At 40.3% G+C, this 16,931-nt stretch overlaps 1 protein-coding gene across 4 annotated transcripts in view; it reads left to right on the forward strand.

Annotated features, from left to right (window-relative positions):
• The window catches only part of GOPC (golgi associated PDZ and coiled-coil motif containing), a 16,944-nt gene extending 2,322 nt beyond the window's left edge, over window positions 1-14,622 (forward strand). The window contains exons 2-9 of one of the 4 annotated variants that reach the window (XM_072141706.1): window positions 2,332-2,496; window positions 2,881-2,904; window positions 6,215-6,390; window positions 6,603-6,768; window positions 7,815-7,910; window positions 10,652-10,816; window positions 12,886-13,069; window positions 13,166-14,622. In XM_072141706.1, the coding sequence (XP_071997807.1) occupies window positions 2,332-2,496; window positions 2,881-2,904; window positions 6,215-6,390; window positions 6,603-6,768; window positions 7,815-7,910; window positions 10,652-10,816; window positions 12,886-13,069; window positions 13,166-13,284 (1,095 nt within the window). In that variant the 3' untranslated portion in view covers window positions 13,285-14,622. Of the gene's footprint in view, window positions 1-2,331; window positions 2,497-2,880; window positions 2,905-6,214; window positions 6,391-6,602; window positions 6,769-7,811; window positions 7,911-10,651; window positions 10,817-12,885; window positions 13,070-13,165 lie in introns of all 4 variants that reach the window. The other 3 variants (XM_072141705.1, XM_072141707.1, XM_072141708.1) reach the window with 3 other exon arrangements.
• The last annotated feature ends 2,309 nt before the right edge of the window (window positions 14,623-16,931 follow it).

Consider the following 16,931-nt stretch of genomic DNA (forward strand, 5'->3'; position numbering starts at 1 on the left):
CCCCTTTAAGGAAAGTGCTATTGATAAATATGAGACATTGGGGCTAGTGATTCCAATAGAAATGGGGTCACAAGAAATTCAGCATAATATAAGTTTGGAGAGTTGTTGAGAAGTTGATTTTTTTTTTCAGTCAACAATAAAATGAGAATCCTTGTTCATGGAAAAATAAGACATCCCCTGAAAATAAGACCTAGTGTTTTTAGGAGCAAAAATTTATGTAAGACTGACTTATTTTTTGGGAAATACGGTAACTGTATGTTTTATAAATTATTTCACATTTAAGTAAAAAGAAGTCCACATCTAAAATACATATATATGCAGTATAAAAACTAGGTAGTGGTCCATGATCTGACTCCCTCCATTAACATTTTCAAAAAAAAGTTGGTACACTGCAAATTTAATAATCAATTTTACTCTTTGTAATGCTTAGGAAGAAATCTGCCACTATCAGAACCACACCCTTTTTTCCTCTTTACTGACAGATATGTCATCGGCTTGTGAGTCGCAAACCTAGGCAGGAATAGCAACATGTGAGTTTTGCGGCTATTCCATGGGGCAATGGAAACCTCTGCTGTGTGTATGAAGTGAAAATATTACACAGTACAATAGTACACAAACAAAGGGGTTCTATCTATAGTGTATTGATCCCATGGTTTTTGCTCACATAACAATTGGGTGGTTTTATATATTTTTTAAAGTTACCTGCACCCAGGGTCTGATCCCAGGGACTGCACACCTTACACAGGATTGGAGTCCTTGTATTTTGTGGAGACGTGATGCAAATACTTCATGTGTTCTGGCTGCAGTTAAGCCGGCAGATGGGGAGGGCTTCATATTTCTGTATTATGCAAGGACTCCCACCCTGTGCAATGTGTTTAATCAGTGGGAATGGACCAACATATGGGTCTGCTCATTTGCAGGTTGCCTTAAAGCCATCTCTGCTCTTACTTGGCATGCCTATGGTTTACCTAGCAAATAAACTGGCACATAAGAGCCATTTTATGACATTTACTGAACATCTGCTTTTCAATCCTGGTGTGATATTTTCCTTTCCTGTTCCTCCTTTCCCCTTTATAAGGAAACCTTTAGGGCTCTGTAATGAATAATTCCAACTACCAAGTCTTTACTGTAGCTGCCTAGCGACAGGTGCCTCCTAGCCTGTGATTGACAGGCTCCTGTGGAGAACCTGCTGTGGTAGAGCAGAAGAGTGGGCCGTCAACAACAACTTGTTTCTTCAGTCTTGTTTTTCAACTTTTTGACAATAATAGATGACTTTCTTGACACTTATGGGGGAAAAAAAACCTTATACATTTCAGATTCAAGTTCATACTGAACAGGCCTCTGGTTTCTCTTGAACATGCATGAGGTGAAAGTGCCATCTCCACTTGTCTCTGTAATGCAAGCCAAACCTCCAATTCCTCAATTTCCCAACTCGCACTCCCACATATATGGGGGTGTTTAAGTGATACATTTGGAGTAATAAGGCTTTTTATCACCATTATGATATAATAACTAAGTTATTTAAGTAGAACATAAAAAATATTTATTGCAATACAACTTTAATAAATTGTAACTATGCATTACGGTAGGCTTCTATACCTATAGTACTTGTTCATGTCTCCATCAGCTCCATAGAGATGAAAGGAGCAGAACGGACATGCACGGCCGCCTGCTCCACTCAACTAGGGGAGCAACAAGGGGTCCAACAGAGGTACCTCGAATCCCCTCGGATCAGCAAATGCGCCTTATCCAAAGAATAGGGCCTAATATGTTTGGTTGGAAAACCTCTTTAATAATAGATTAAAAAGTGATGTTATTGTGGTCAGTATGATTCTTCCTTCTGGATTTCCTTATTTATGTTTTTCCAAGAAGATCATTCATGCTTTTTCTTGAGAAACCGAGGGGTTTTACAAGAAGATACAGTATGTGAGGGGTTTTATTTTTATTGTAAAGGGGTTTTAAATGTTGTATAGAAAATATAAGTTCTATTTATAGATGTTGACTAATGTAGTACATAGATGCAGGTTTAATCAACCTATTTTTTATTCTTTTACTATGTATAAAATACAAGGCAATGTCAGGCATTATTTTTCCATTATAAATTGCTGTACTGGGGCATCTGTTATCCCAAAACTTCTGACAAGTTAGAGAAAGCAGAAGTCCTGGCTGTACTTGGGATGCATGTATTTTAGTTATGACATATTATGAAGATTGAGAGCCTATGGTAAATGCAGAGGGCTGCTGCAGGTTCTTCCTGATATTTCTTTATCCATCTACATTTATACTTTGTCTCTCCTTATTTTTTACATTTGCTTATTCTTTCCCCATAAGGCCCAGCTTGTGGACTTGAAGTCAGAACTGACGGAGACTCAAGCTGAGAAAGCAGTATTGGAGAAAGAGGTTCATGACCAGTTACTACAGCTCCATGCTGTTCAGCTGCAGTTACATGCCAAGACGGGCCAGAATGTCGACTCTGGGGCAATCAAAGCTAAACTGGTACGTACAATCTGGATTGTGGCTGATCTCTAAAAGTGTGCCTGCTACTGTATCTGCACCCAGTACAGCTACATCCTTCACTGATCATAACTTGCTAACCACTCCTTATGCAGGAAATATATGTACATTTGTGGAATATTCATGGGCCTGTTCCCTGTTATCACATTTGAAGGAAGGCAGGGGTATAGTTAAAAGTTTAGGAGCAAATCTTTTTTACCGAACTGCTTTGGCATAAGTAGGCTGAAAGTTTCTCTGTAATATGGGGACTTTACATCTTTAGATCTCTCATTTGATTCTACAGCATGTAACCTATTTTTCTATTAATGCTTTGCTTTATAACTGTAATGGCGATTCTAACCAAATGTCTTTCTTTCTTGCTCTAAGTCTGTCCCTAGTGTGGAAGTACTGGTGAGTATTGCATGATTCTGTCCTGCTCTGTCATTTTCAGTACATCACCCTTTTCATATTTTTATAGAAATTACAACACAATAATACAGCCATCCAGATATAGCTGGGTTGGAAAGTGGAAAAGGAAAGCTGTTTTACACATGCACTTTACTTCCTGGTGTTCTTGAATGAAAATCGACTGCTTCCATTTTGGCCATTTATTGGATTTATTCCGTATTGTGGTGTGCATGTGCCAGCTGATATCACTTCCCTTCACATCATTGAAGAAGCTCGTCAGGGTTTTCCCAGCTTTGATGAATTTCCATCTTTGATATATATAGTATATTCATCGGCTTTTCTCAAGTCACATAGAGAATGAATGGAGACTACAACACATTCTACACTCGCCACAGATCGAGGTCAGGACAGCCACTCCTATCCAAATGTCCATCAGGAGAATACCATTTTCAGTGCTTGAAATATGTGTTGTATAGTAAATAGCTGTATTCTCCATGATGTGACTGTGGAGAACCTTTTCTTAAAGCTTTTTGTGCAGTTACTTTTATAACTGTGTAATACAGTATGTATGGACAGTCCACTGCCACCAACTGGTAATAGCCATTAATATATAACAATGAAAGGTATTTATCAAATTACCGGTAAACTTGTTAGGGAAGCTTCCTATGTTAGTGACATTGATGGCTGCTCGTTACAGCTGGAGGCTAAACCCAAAGTAAATTGGAGAAGAGCTACTATTACTATTGCACAAAGTAATGCTGCAGAATGAAAGCCCAGATGTGGACTGGGAAGTTTTGTTTTAAAGGATTGTTCGACTTTTTTTAAAAAAATTCTGCAAACGGGCTGATAAGGGATTTAAAAAAACCCAAACAAAGCAAGCTGTACTCTGGTGTCCCACGCCACGTATCTCTGGGCTGTACTCCTGTTTGTTTACAGGGGCACGGATGCTGCGGTGCGTTCAGCTTCTGGCCCGGTGAGCTCACCGGTCCATATTTCCAGTTCTATATCATGTGCTGGTATATGGGGGCGAGTGGGCGTGGCTGGACGGAAGCTAAACTTAGTCCAGCATCCGTGCCCCAGTAAGCAAACAGAGGCACAGCCCGGAGAGACTGCAGCGTGCGCCGGCAGTGAAGGAGGAGGTGAGTACAACTTCCCTAGTACAAAATCCCTAGCCCGCCAGAAGAATTTAAAAAAACGTTGGATTAATACCCTTTGACACTTAAGGGTAGATTTATCATAAGTCTTTTGGAGCAGAACTGTTCCAGTTGCTCATGGCAACCAGTCAGAGCTCAGCTTTCATTTTCCCACAGCTGTTTATAAAATTAAAGCTGAACTGTGATTGGTTTTTTTATGAGCAACTAGAACAGTTTACCTCAGAAACTTGATGATAAATCACCCCCTTAGTGTAGCAGTTTGTTCAAGGAACTGGTTGTGGGGCAGCAGTCCCCCGGGCCAGAATGCAAGCAGAGCATACGGCTGTCTAGAGAAAGGAAGGGATGAGCACTTCTCACCCCCTCCGCTGTCCATAGGGAGCCGGGACGGTACGTACGGCAAAAGATAGAGCGTACAGACACCGCGTACATGGGGCATTAATATGCTGATTATTGTTAAATAAAGTTAGAAAAGTTGCCCAGTGGGGACCAGTCTCCGAAGAGTAAAGTCATGAAAGCACTTGTCTATTGCTATAAGCTGTGGATTTTTTTTTTTTTTTTGTAGCCTACTTGCTCCAGTTCCAAAAACAATGGCTTCTAAATATACTCTATTTTGGTTATACGTTAGGTTATTCCCTGACATAAGCCAAGGTCTGCTTACTAAAAAAGAAGGGGAATAGAAGCGCTCCTAGGGCAACACTATTTGTCCTTGGGTGTAGTGTGTGCTCCACTAGGTAGAAGTCCACTCACCTTTTTTGAGTTGCTACAATTGCCAAAGCAGAACACGAGGTCACTAAGGCTACTGGCCTTCTCTATTGTCCGGGAACTAGCGTCTGGGCTCATCAAAATAAATCCTCACATCAAGAAAAAAGGTTCTGTATTGCAGATACCAGAGATGCTATACACCGCACTGTCAATCTCCGTCTGATGGATACACTATGTACCAACGTGTGTAGTTAGCGAAAAGCTTTTTATTTGATGTGAAGAAGGGGGGGGTATACATCTAATGTACTGAGGCCAGCCCATAGCCCCCATACATTTCTATAGTGTTTGGTCACTGTGTGGTGATGTGCTGCGCATGCACAATTACAGTGATAAGTGGATGCACATTATAGAGCACACATGTGTATAAGCATGAGGCCTTCCATCTGAAGCTTGGCACTGTCAAAGACTGTCCTGCCGGAAGGCTTTAATTTCTATTAAACATGTGATGAGTCATTCACTTCTAAACTAATAGCGATTGCAGTGATGTGGTTTTACTAACAGTAGTGGCCATTTTCCATGTGTCTGTCTATTGTTACAATGCATGCGAGGCACTTGAACCAACAGTCTTAATGATTATGTACGTGGGACAGTCACCATTGATCTGTTATATTGACATTCAAAGTGCAGACTGTTCTGTACTTCCCTTTCTTTTATCATTTGGCTTTTAAACTGTTCAGTTTTAGAAAATAAATCTTTTGAAAAATGTCTTTTCAGTAATGGTCCTTCCCGTATTGTCATTGCAAATTTATTTTTGGTAACATCACACAAATACAGTTTCTCCTGATGAGAAAAGATTAGTTTATAATTTTTGTTTTATATGGTCACCGCAAACTGAAATCGCAAATTGAAGTGTCATCCGATTACTGAGCATGGAGGCTTTTTATTTGTGGAAGTCATTATAGAAGGGACTAGATTTGCATGAGCAGCTATAACCCATACTTCATGGGGGTAATTGCTTCTGTGTTTGTTTATTTCAACATGTTTCATGTGCAAAACACTATGCACTGAAAATAACACACATGAATACAAAAACTAAACATGTTGAAATCTTAAACCTTGCAGATTTCTGTAAGCCTGTCTTGCTTTGGCCTCATGTTCATGACCGTGAAAGGGCCCCTGATACGACTGGATAATTTGTGGCCAGATCATTGCCCCCATAATGGTCTATGGCACCCGATGAAGTTGCAATGTGCACACATTGTGTCACTACACCATGACCGAGCAGGATAGCTCTGACAGCTTTGTGCCGCTATAGCTCTATAGGGAGGGGTGAGGAGCGCACACCCTTTCTCCACACGGCCCAGTGAATGAGGCCTAACTCTGCATTTTCTGTCCAGCATATTTCCTTTTAAAAACCTCTTGGTATTTTTTTTTCATATTCTTTGTTGTTGGAGCAGGAAAAGGAGCTGGAGGCCAACAAGAAAGAAAAGGTTAAAGAAGCGCAGTTGGAGGCTGAAGTGAAGCTGCTTCGTAAAGAAAATGATGCTCTCCGTAGACACATTGCTGTCCTCCAGGCAGAAGTATATGGGGCAAGGTTGGCTGCTAAATATTTGGATAAAGAGTTGGCGGGAAGGTAAGTGCTTTTATGGAAAAACTTGCTCACTTGTACATATTAATCAGAAGTGACATGATCTCGGTTGTCTATTACTGATCCCAGTTACATTGTCAGTTTTGTTACTTTGTCAGAGTTGAAAATAATATTGGGATAATGTATCTCTTTGACCTAAAGGAAACTTTTTTCATGGATCTGTGAAATAAACTCCCTCTGTTTATGTATTTCTGAAGGGTGCAGCAGATACAGTTGCTTGGTCGTGATATGAAGGGTCCTGCTCACGACAAGCTATGGAATCAACTTGAAGCAGAAATTCACTTACATAGACACAAAACTGTTATCCGAGCCTGCAGAGGGCGCAATGACTTGAAGCGACCCTTGCCGGCTCCTCCAGGGCATGTAAGTTCCTTTTCCTTCTTGTTTGACACAGTGCATACATTTTACTGGGTAAAATGTAATATAATCAGCTAAGACCAGGGAGCGGAGACTAGCAGAAAGGGTGCGGCTGAGAAGCGGTCAGCTGAGTACTGCTCTTTTCTTCTTTTTTAACTCTTTCAGTTCAACTCTATTCCCCCAAACTGAATAAACTGATGTTATTTTCACAGGATCGCAATGTTATGATACTCCTCTTAGAAATGCATTTTAAACTTTTCTCCTATAAAGGGAAATATCTTGGACTAAGAATGACTTGTACTGTGTCAGACTCCCTACTATCCACTCTTTGCATAGCTTATCAGTACCAAATGTCAGGCTGTATTCATACATTGCGATTGCATTGCATTTAGAAATGCAAAGCAAATGTATGTGGGCGATCGGTAACAAGCACCTGGTGGTTTTCATTGTTTATTTACAAAACACGGGGTGCTGCATACCACCCATGTACATTTTTATTGCGTTTTACAAAATGATTACAACCTTAGAGCCTTTCCTATTTTATTTATTTTCACATTTGTGAATCTTGAAGCACAATAGTCCATAAAGAATTTATTTTTATGCAGTCAGAATTTTTCCACTGATGATGCTAGAGAAACACTAATTTGTCTAATTGTTGGAAACCTCCGATAACTCCCCCCTGCCCACCCCCCTCAATTTTATTGGTGGATGTGAAAAAAGACTGAACAGTTGTGGGAAAAAAACTGATGCAGAAATAAAACTGAAAGCCTAAAAAAAATGTCCTGATGCTGTCCTTGAAAATCAGATGGCATATGGGAAGAAAAACGGAAATATGAATAAATTGTCAAGGCTAGGCAGCAAAACCAGAGGAGAACTAAAGTACTTAAAGATGTCCTTTTAAGTGAATGGTGCTTTTGAACAATTTGCAGTGAATTATATTAATTGCAGTTAATGACTTTGTAGAATCTTTATTTTCCTTAAGTTGTTTTATCTCATGTTACACACACAATTCTTTTATGTGAGATTATAAATATCGTATTTTGAACCAGCAGGATCCAGATTGCCTAAAGAAGAGTCAGGGAGTTGGTCCCATCAGAAAAGTAATTTTGGTTAAAGAAGACCATGAAGGACTTGGCATATCAATCACGGTGAGCAGGAATCATTGGCAGGGGATACTGTGACGTATGTCATACTTTCTACTCTCATTAGTTGGATGTAATGTTACAGCTGTTTGGTGAAGCAAGGATATGGCTGTATATATTTCCTCCTATTTCAGCTTGCACATGCCCCTATGTTTTGAACTTGGGTGTTTCTACCACATCCACCTGTAAGTGGACACAAACTTTGGAGAAGGTCCCAATTCCTGTCCATGTTTGTGGCTCCAGCAGTCCCTGTCCCTGTTCCTGGTTCATGAAGGGACCTCAGAAACCGATGACACACAGGCTGCACACAAGGGACATAATTCACTATTCCTGTTTTGTGAGAGAGAAGTCTTGGGGTTAAAGCATTTGGATTTGCCTAAAAACTTTATATTGCACTAGAAATTTTCTACTGTTTATTGTGGAGGTCACAGAATGTGATGCCTAGGATCTCATTGAACCATACAAATTGGTATAAATTTTCCCCCAAAACTCATATAAATTTTTAAACATCTTAACATTGTATGAAGTATTAGACTTATTATAAGTCACACGTCTGTTAAGGTTGAATAGAGGCTGGTTCTTTGCATATTGCAGAAATCTCTCCCTGGGACATCATCAGGCAGTGACGATCGGTTGCCATTTATAAGGCTACAGAACCTGTTATTGCTGCAGATTTGTAACAATGTGTAGTTTAATACTTTTACAAATCTGTAGCAATTTCTCCATATAATGCAATACAGTAGAATTTCAGAATATGTAGCAACTAATAAGAAAACCTTGGGTTAAAAATAAAGTACATATCACCAGCCCCCCCCATATTCCATAGAAGTGATATAAAAATAAAATCACTATGCTGGGTATCGCTACTTCCCCATCTATCAAGATATATTAACAGTTTTTCCTAGCGTTGTACCACATAACAGAAAATAGCACCTAAATGCCAGAAACGCCACTTTTTTCATTTTGCAACGTATAAATAATTTTATAGAAAGTGATCAAAAGGTCATGGAATGTGGTAGCAGAGAAAACATCCGCTTGTCCCACAAAAAGGGCACCTCACACAACGCAGTGCATCAAAGTATACAAACGTTATTAGCGCCACAAGATGGCGAAACAAAGAAATTTTTTCAAAAAGATTAGAAATTTTTAAAAAATTTATTAAAACACAACCCTATAAAATTTGGTATCCCCACGATTATATTGACCCAAAGAATAAAGGGAGCAGAGAAAGAAAGCTGTAAAACGCGAGAAAATGGTGCAAGTGTGGTTTTTTTTTTTTTTCAGTTTTATATTTTTTTTACACCAATTTCACCACATTTTCCCATCTACCAGTACAACAACATGAAGTAATTAAATTCAGTCATCATGAAGTACAATTTGTTGCGCAGAAATTATATAGATTTTTGAAGGTGGGGAGTAAAAATGGAGATGCAAGAACAAAAAGGGCGAGTTGTTAAGGAGTTAACCCATAATGCAGCATAAAATTTCATGGCCACACAGTCTGTAGCACACAAAAGCAATACATTTACTACCCAAATCCATCAAGATAAATCAGGGGCACTTACCGTATATTCCGGCGTATAAGACGACCCCCCTACTTTCCTGTTTAAAATATAGAGTTTAAGATATATTCGCCGTATAAAACTACCCCTTTTCCAACGCATACAAAACACCGGTAAAAATTTAAAAAAAAACAGATTTGAATTTAACATGGTCCTTTTTTTAATTTAAATTCTTATGACATGCAGGTATATAGCAGGAAAACTGTCGCTCATAAGCATAAGGCATACAACAACAACATTACCATGTCTTTTTGAGGCTGCCGGCAGCCATCGCTGTGCAAACACCCGCAATCGTTGCTAGCACCGATCGTGGGTGTTACCGGTAAGCCTTTGCTGCAATATGCAGCAAAGACTTACCGGCTATGGAGAGGGCTCAGCCCGTGAGCCCTCTCCATGCACCGGGACCGCCGCCGTATAAGACGATTACCGGCGTATAAGACGACCCCAGAGAAGACAGAAGATTTTTCTGTCTTCAAAAGTCATCTTATACGCCGGTATATACGGTACTCATAGATCCAGGCAATGTGTTTGTGGTAAGCTTTTTTTATTTGTTATCCATGATGGACTCAATCCTTCTAAGACTATCTGCACACATTGTGGATTGTGACACAGAAAATCCCCATCCAATATGCATGGTTTTATGTGCGTTTTTCATGTTGATTTGTCTATTTAGTGTGTTTGTTTTTTTTTAATGCAGATCTTCTGCATGTGTTTTTTTTTCTTTTCACACGAAATGACTGCATATCAAGCAAAAATCTTTATCATGTTTTGGATTTAATGCACAAAGTCACTCTCCCATAGACTTTTAATGCGCAAATAGCATGCAAAAATATGTGCAGAAGTACAAGAAAAGTAACATGATCATCATTTTATTTTCCAGACCATTGTCTGCATTCCTTTTTTTCCGAATCACATTCACTTTAATGCTACTATTACACTGCATATATTCTGCACCAAAATCCACATGGAATCTGCAGTGTGTGCAGATATTCTAAAATTATGTTAATGAGCCTTATGGGCTACTCTAGCCCCTCTGTGATCTGGCCTTACATGTTGTTACACTGTTTCACTCTCCTCCTGCTCCCTCAGCACTCGTGCAGTGATGAAAACAAGTAATATGCATGCTTATAAGGTCCCAAAGTAGAGTGGTTACTAAGGTGTTAAAGGTAATTTAATCTTTTGCAGGGCGGAAAGGAGCATGGTGTTCCTATTTTAATATCTGAAATCCATCCTGCTCAACCGGCTGATCGCTGTGGAGGCCTCCATGTTGGTGATGCCATTTTAGCAGTGAATGGCATAAATCTAAGAGATGCTAAACATAAAGAAGCGGTGACCATTCTTTCCCAGCAGGTAGGTGTCATTCTTGTATTCCTATCATTTAGTTGTATCTCTATAAAGCACCAACTCTGTTGTTAAAAGGTGTTTCCACTGAAGACTCTTTTCAGATTGTCATGTAATCAACTGTAATGCTACTGTATTAGGCTACATTGACACACACGTATGGGGGATGTATATATGGCCCCCCCCCCCATAGCCGGCAATGGGCGCACTGTACCGTACGGAAGCGATACAGAGCAGCACACGTGCGGCACTGTAACCCTCCGTAACTGGGAGAAAGATAGGACATGTCCTATCTTTTGCCGGAATACAGCGCCGTTGGCCCTACATTACTATGGAGAGAGGCAGGGGAGACCCCCTTCTTGTCTCCCTGGCGCCAACTTGTGCCCGCTGTGCTATGGTATGGCGTAGCGTATGTATGAATGTAGCGTTACGGTGTAGATTCGCTGTGCAAGATATCCATAGGTAATTTGTAATGTTTGCAAATAAAGCAATATCTGAATATCCAAAGAAAGGAGAGGGGTTATGCGTACTAACTGAGTAGTCCTCTCAAGTAAGGACTCTTAATCTATTACTGTCAATAGTTTATATCAAAACATACAAAGAAAAGAAGGCCATAATTCCATAGATGTATTATGCAAAAAATGTTAGGTTTTATTTATTATCAATGATGCCAAAATAAAACTTCTGGGGGACGTGTCATAGAAAGAAGTAACAATGGAAACACCAATAATATGTACAATTATCCTTGGGTGCCAGATACAATACATGAATAAAAATTGAAAATCACTGATTGCACAGGATGGTAAACATGATAGTACATAGTAACCTTTGATATAATAAGTACCTGGCACAGAGTTCACACGTCCCTCTAGAAGACTGACACCCCGACACGCGTTTCGGCACGCTGCCTTCGTCAAGGGGTAAAGTCAGTCAAACAGAGGACGTCATATAAGCAATTTGATAGCCAATAGGGGTTTAGAAATTAACCTGTGTTTAATTGATACCTATGTGTGATAAGCCGCGTGCTGCTTGTACTACTTCCGGTTCCGGGTTGAGTGACGGCCCGATCACGTGATCCGATCATGTGACTGTATTAGTCACTGTCGGAAATCACCTGTATCTCGCAGGAAAAACATTGTAAGAGGTTATGTAAACAAAGTAAACTGCAGAAAGTACTCAAACCTACTACATCGTCATTCCAGTAGTCGGACCTCGTTAAAAAATGATATTCTCGTTTAGAGGTGCATATGAGGTGGTATAACCCATTCCTACATAATACCCCACATTGACGTAAAAAGTGCAGTGCTAAAGGGAAATGAGTGAAGGGGGAGAGAGGAAGGGTGGGGAAGGTGAGCGTGAAGGAGAAATGCTGAGGAAAAAGTGAAAGTGCTCTCATTGTACAGGCTGCATTGAAGGAATGATGTGTTTATGAGTTCATCATGGAGGGTACCACACTTTGGTCGATACAAAATAGTAAGACCACTGGTCTGGAAGTGACATCATGTCTATTCCCATGAGTATAGTAAAGTAACAGTTTATCCAAACAGAACAAACATAATTTCAAAATATGAGATTTAAGTAAGTAAATAGGCAAAAGGGACAATGTCCACTAAATCGCAGCTTATAACCGTGGCTACAAGGAAGGCCATTACTCATTGGTCTCACTCCACTTCTTCAGTTGTGCTTCAAACATATTGTTGCAAATAGCCTAAAGGTTTTTTGGACAATGGTGATGCAGCAATAATGAATTATTAAGGGGCCTATCCTATGTAACAGGGTAGTCCACATTCGGATAGCTCGCTGTCCTGTGCTCGTCTGTTCATTTCTATTGTTCCACAGCAAGTTGGCTGTTTCTGTAATCCCACATTACACGTGGTAGACTTTTATAGAATATTCTCAGCCTTAGAGGGGAAAAGATGTTTAAATATATTCTTATGTAATATATTAGATGGTATTGTTCAGAGTGGCTCACCCGTGCAAACGCCATTCTTTGAATTATTTTGGCAGTGTGCTAATGTTGTGGGTGCTTGACCTAGACTGCTTTCATGTCACCATGTCCCTTGCTGCTTGTCTTCCAGAGAGGAGAAATAGAGTTTGAAGTGGTTTATGTAGCTCCAGAAATAGATTCAGATGATGAGAATGTGGAGTATGAGGATGAGACTGGACATCGCTATCGCTTGTATCTGGATGAGTTGGAGGAAGGTGGGACAAGCCCTAGGGCAACCAATAAAGATGGAAGTGGTGATGCTAAACCCTTACAGGGTAAGTCTGACAGCTCTTTGATTTCATGCTACCCCATACTTGTCTGACATTTAACTCTTTGAACTACAATCATTTTTTTTTTTGTTTCTTCCCTAGTGTTTGATCAGAAGCATCATATTGAGGTACATGAAAATGGAGAGCTGGAGTCCATAAGCGAATCTCTTGCGGGGGACACGGCTTCCAAGCTGACATATTCTTCTGAATCCCTCTCTTAGGAGCAGCCTGTTTTATTTAGAGGAAGAGACCAATACTCAGTTTTGTGGATGAGACCTATAAATCTCGAGGGAGGATGGATACCTCTGCCTCCCATGTGGTTTCCTCAGGGTTTGTCTGAGCAATTCTACATGTGCAAAATGTGTCATTTATCCACTCGGAGTCTTAGCCGTTGACTTTTGCATGTTTTTCTTTTCTACTTCTTTTTGTAAGCACCAAAGCATGTCTTTCAATTGTAACCTGAAGAGACCATTTTTGTAATTGCTTTACATATGTCATTGGTGAACTGAACTGATAGTGTTTACAAGACAGATCTAGAATAGAGAAAGTTGGGAAAGTGCCAACCTTGGCCAGCACAATCATACAGACGAGCAAAGGGTGAGCCCGTTCCGTATCATGCAGTAGATATCCTGCCTTCTCCAGTCATTTTTTGTATTCCAGTATTTTGTAATGAGATTGATAACCTCCCGTGTATGTATCCGTTATTTATCCAGAGGATTGGTGAACTATGACTGTATTGGGTGTACATTACCTGGTTCCCTCTTAACCCCTTGGAGGCAAGAATGTTAGCTTCAGTGTTTGGATTTCTTATCTTCACCTGCCAAAAGCATGAATTCCCTATTTTATCCAATAGTGCATAGTATTGGATACCTCTGGGATCATGTGTCATACATGGGTTTTATGTGCGTTCATAAGTGGAAGGAAAGAGGCATCCTTCCCTTTCTATGGAATCCGTTCTATTAGAAAATGAAAATTGTAAAACACACTGAAGCAACTATGCAGGAACAGATACTTGCAGTCGCCCATCCTCTTCACCTCTCCCCATGTTGTCCCTATTTTTCCAGCTGCACTAAAGGCATTGTGAGAAAGCCTTGGGAAGTGTATATAGTAGTTAAATTGCTATTTATAAATCTATTTAGTCTCTTCTGTGACCAGATCTTTTTGGTGTCACGCAATCTAGGTTATGTACATGTTTAAGGCTTTTTATACTGTATATTTTTTTTTTTTAGGTTCCCAGTTTTTTGGTTTATATTATATTGACCTCTCTATCCCTCCATTCACAGCCAATACAATACTCGTATGACTGTATACTGCATTTATCAATATATTCATGATTATTTTCTTTAAGGCACATTGCTTGAGCAGCAGTAGGAAAGTTCTCCACAGAACCAGGCAATGGTGCACATCGGTGTGAATTGTGTACATCATATTTGCTATGCCAAATGATGCAAATGGATTTCATTCTGATACATATCCATGTTATAACGGTATGTTTTGTACTGTCTTCTCTTTGGGACTACAGTGATTAGAGGTTCCACCAGATTAAATAATTGCACTAATCCTGTCTTATGTCTTGTTCTTTATTTGTTATTTTATTTATTTCTTTATATGGGATGTATCCATTGATGGCTTGTCCCAAACACTGATCAGCTGTTTGTTGCTGTCCTCAGCCCTAGCAGCACAACTTTGTTCTCTGTAGTAGCTCAGTTGCTGTTGAGATGTATAGGATATATCAATTACACAGAATGTAGCTCAGTTTTTATATTACTTTTATTGCCAGTGATACCTGGCAAACTGTTCCCACGTCTGATAGGTCCATATTTAACAGAATAAATGAGTCACCGACCATTAAAATGGAATTAAAACGTACAGAAAATATTCATTTAAAGGAAATCATCCACCAGGATGAAGGGTTGTAAACCAAGCACACTTGTACGTTTATGTGTGCCCCCTCTGAGAAAATCAGATTTAAAAAAAAAAAAAAAAAATTTTAAGCTTCTTATGTCCTTGGCTTTACAAAAAAAAGGATTAGGCAATTATGCAAATGAGCATGAGGGGTTCAAGGCTCAATCAACAGCTATGGAGCCTGGAAGAGTAGATCCTGATGGAGGGCACACACACCAGCATTTGTCCTTGGTTTTCAATCCTTGATCCAAGTGGTTATGTCCTTTTATGATAAAGCAGAGATAAGGAAGAAGTGCTCTTCCACCCAAATGCATAGAAAAGTCTACCCTCCTGTAGACGGCCATTCTCTGTGCTGAGGAATGTCATGAACCAGAGCCTAGTAGTTGCTGTAGATTTCTGGTAATACAATTTTTCCCTTACCACCACAATGGCACTAAAAGGAGAGATTCCCCACCACACGAGACTGAAAGCAACTTGTAACTCTTTACAATTGGTCCCCTTCCTACCTCAGTTGTTTTTTGTCACTGGAGAAGCATGGAGCTGTATTCCCACGGCACTGACCAGTCTACTCTGAGGGGGGAAAAAGGCTGGAGGGCTATAACAGGGGCAGAATACATGGGCTTTAGGCTCCATATTGTCGGTAGGTTCCCCTTTTTGGTGGCACGTGGCTATGTGTAGCAGAGAGGGTTCCGGGGCACTATTGGTCTCACACTACCTCTCACTCCTGGTCTCACTTCTGGCTGCTAGGCAATCGTGATCTTCTGCAGAATGCTGGAGTGAAGAGGGGGAGGAGCCAATTAATGACTGACTATGACGTTGGAACAGCAGGTGGATTTAAAGTTCGGTGCCAGCTTGGCTGAGACGCCAAGGTACAGGCGGTCCCCTACTTAAGAACACTCGACTTACATACGACCCCTAGTTACAAACGGACCACTGGATATTGGTAATTTATTGTACTTTAGTCCTAGGCTACAATAAACAGCTGTAACAGTTATCAAAGGTGTCTGTAATGAGGCTTTATTGTTAATCCTGATTCTTATGACAACCCAACATTTTTAAAATCCAATTGTCACAGAGACCAAAAAAGTTCTGGCTGGGTTTACAATGATAAAATATACAGTTCCGACTTGCATACAAATTCAACTTAAGAACAAACCTACAGACCCTATCTTGTATGTAACCCGGGGACTGCCTGTATGTCTCTTGGCTTAGTGTAATACTGAGCTGTGCTGAATTGGTGTCTGTATGCCTTGGTGATTTATTCTATTCATGAGGTATTGCTACCAGAATGTCTGCATCTTTGCAGGTCTCCTGGTCACCAGATGCAGAAACTCCAGATACCCCTGCCTAGGTTTGTCCCTCCTTTTTTTTCCCCCCTTTAGTCTGCTTAAGTTGTTTTAGGTAGTTATTGAGGGCTATTTTGTCTATATGTTGGTATTTTGTTTAGGAGGTTGCTCAACCTAAACATCCCTCTGAACAAAGGATGAAGATGTTGGCATATATGTTTGTTTATATTTATATCAGTTCTAAGAAAAGGAGGGGCTGATTTAAATTTTTAGGTTTTTTTTGTTTTTTTCCCCCCCCATAATTTTCAGACCACCTGGGGTTGTCTGATTGATCCTACCATATACTGCCTTACTACAGTACGGCAGTACATGGGGATTTTGCACATCATGTGCAAATCATACATTGTAATAGCCTAAAACATGACAGCCTTGGGTCTTTGTGGCTGTCATGGCAACTGATTGCTCCGATGGCAATGATCCAAGCCAAGATGACAGCGCCCTTGTTCTGCGTCAATCGAAGGCTTAAAGGGAACCTACCACCACGAATCTACCTATAAAGGTAGATCGGGTGGTAGGTGGATGTATGGGACGTGAGGATAGCTACTCCACGCCCCAGTAGCTGCTTTCCCCCGCCTACCCTGTGATCTTCGGCGCGCAGCTCCTGGCAGCTGCGCGCC

Source organism: Engystomops pustulosus, chromosome 3 (genome assembly GCF_040894005.1).
Source record: "Engystomops pustulosus chromosome 3, aEngPut4.maternal, whole genome shotgun sequence".
NCBI classification, from domain to species: domain Eukaryota; kingdom Metazoa; phylum Chordata; class Amphibia; order Anura; family Leptodactylidae; genus Engystomops; species Engystomops pustulosus.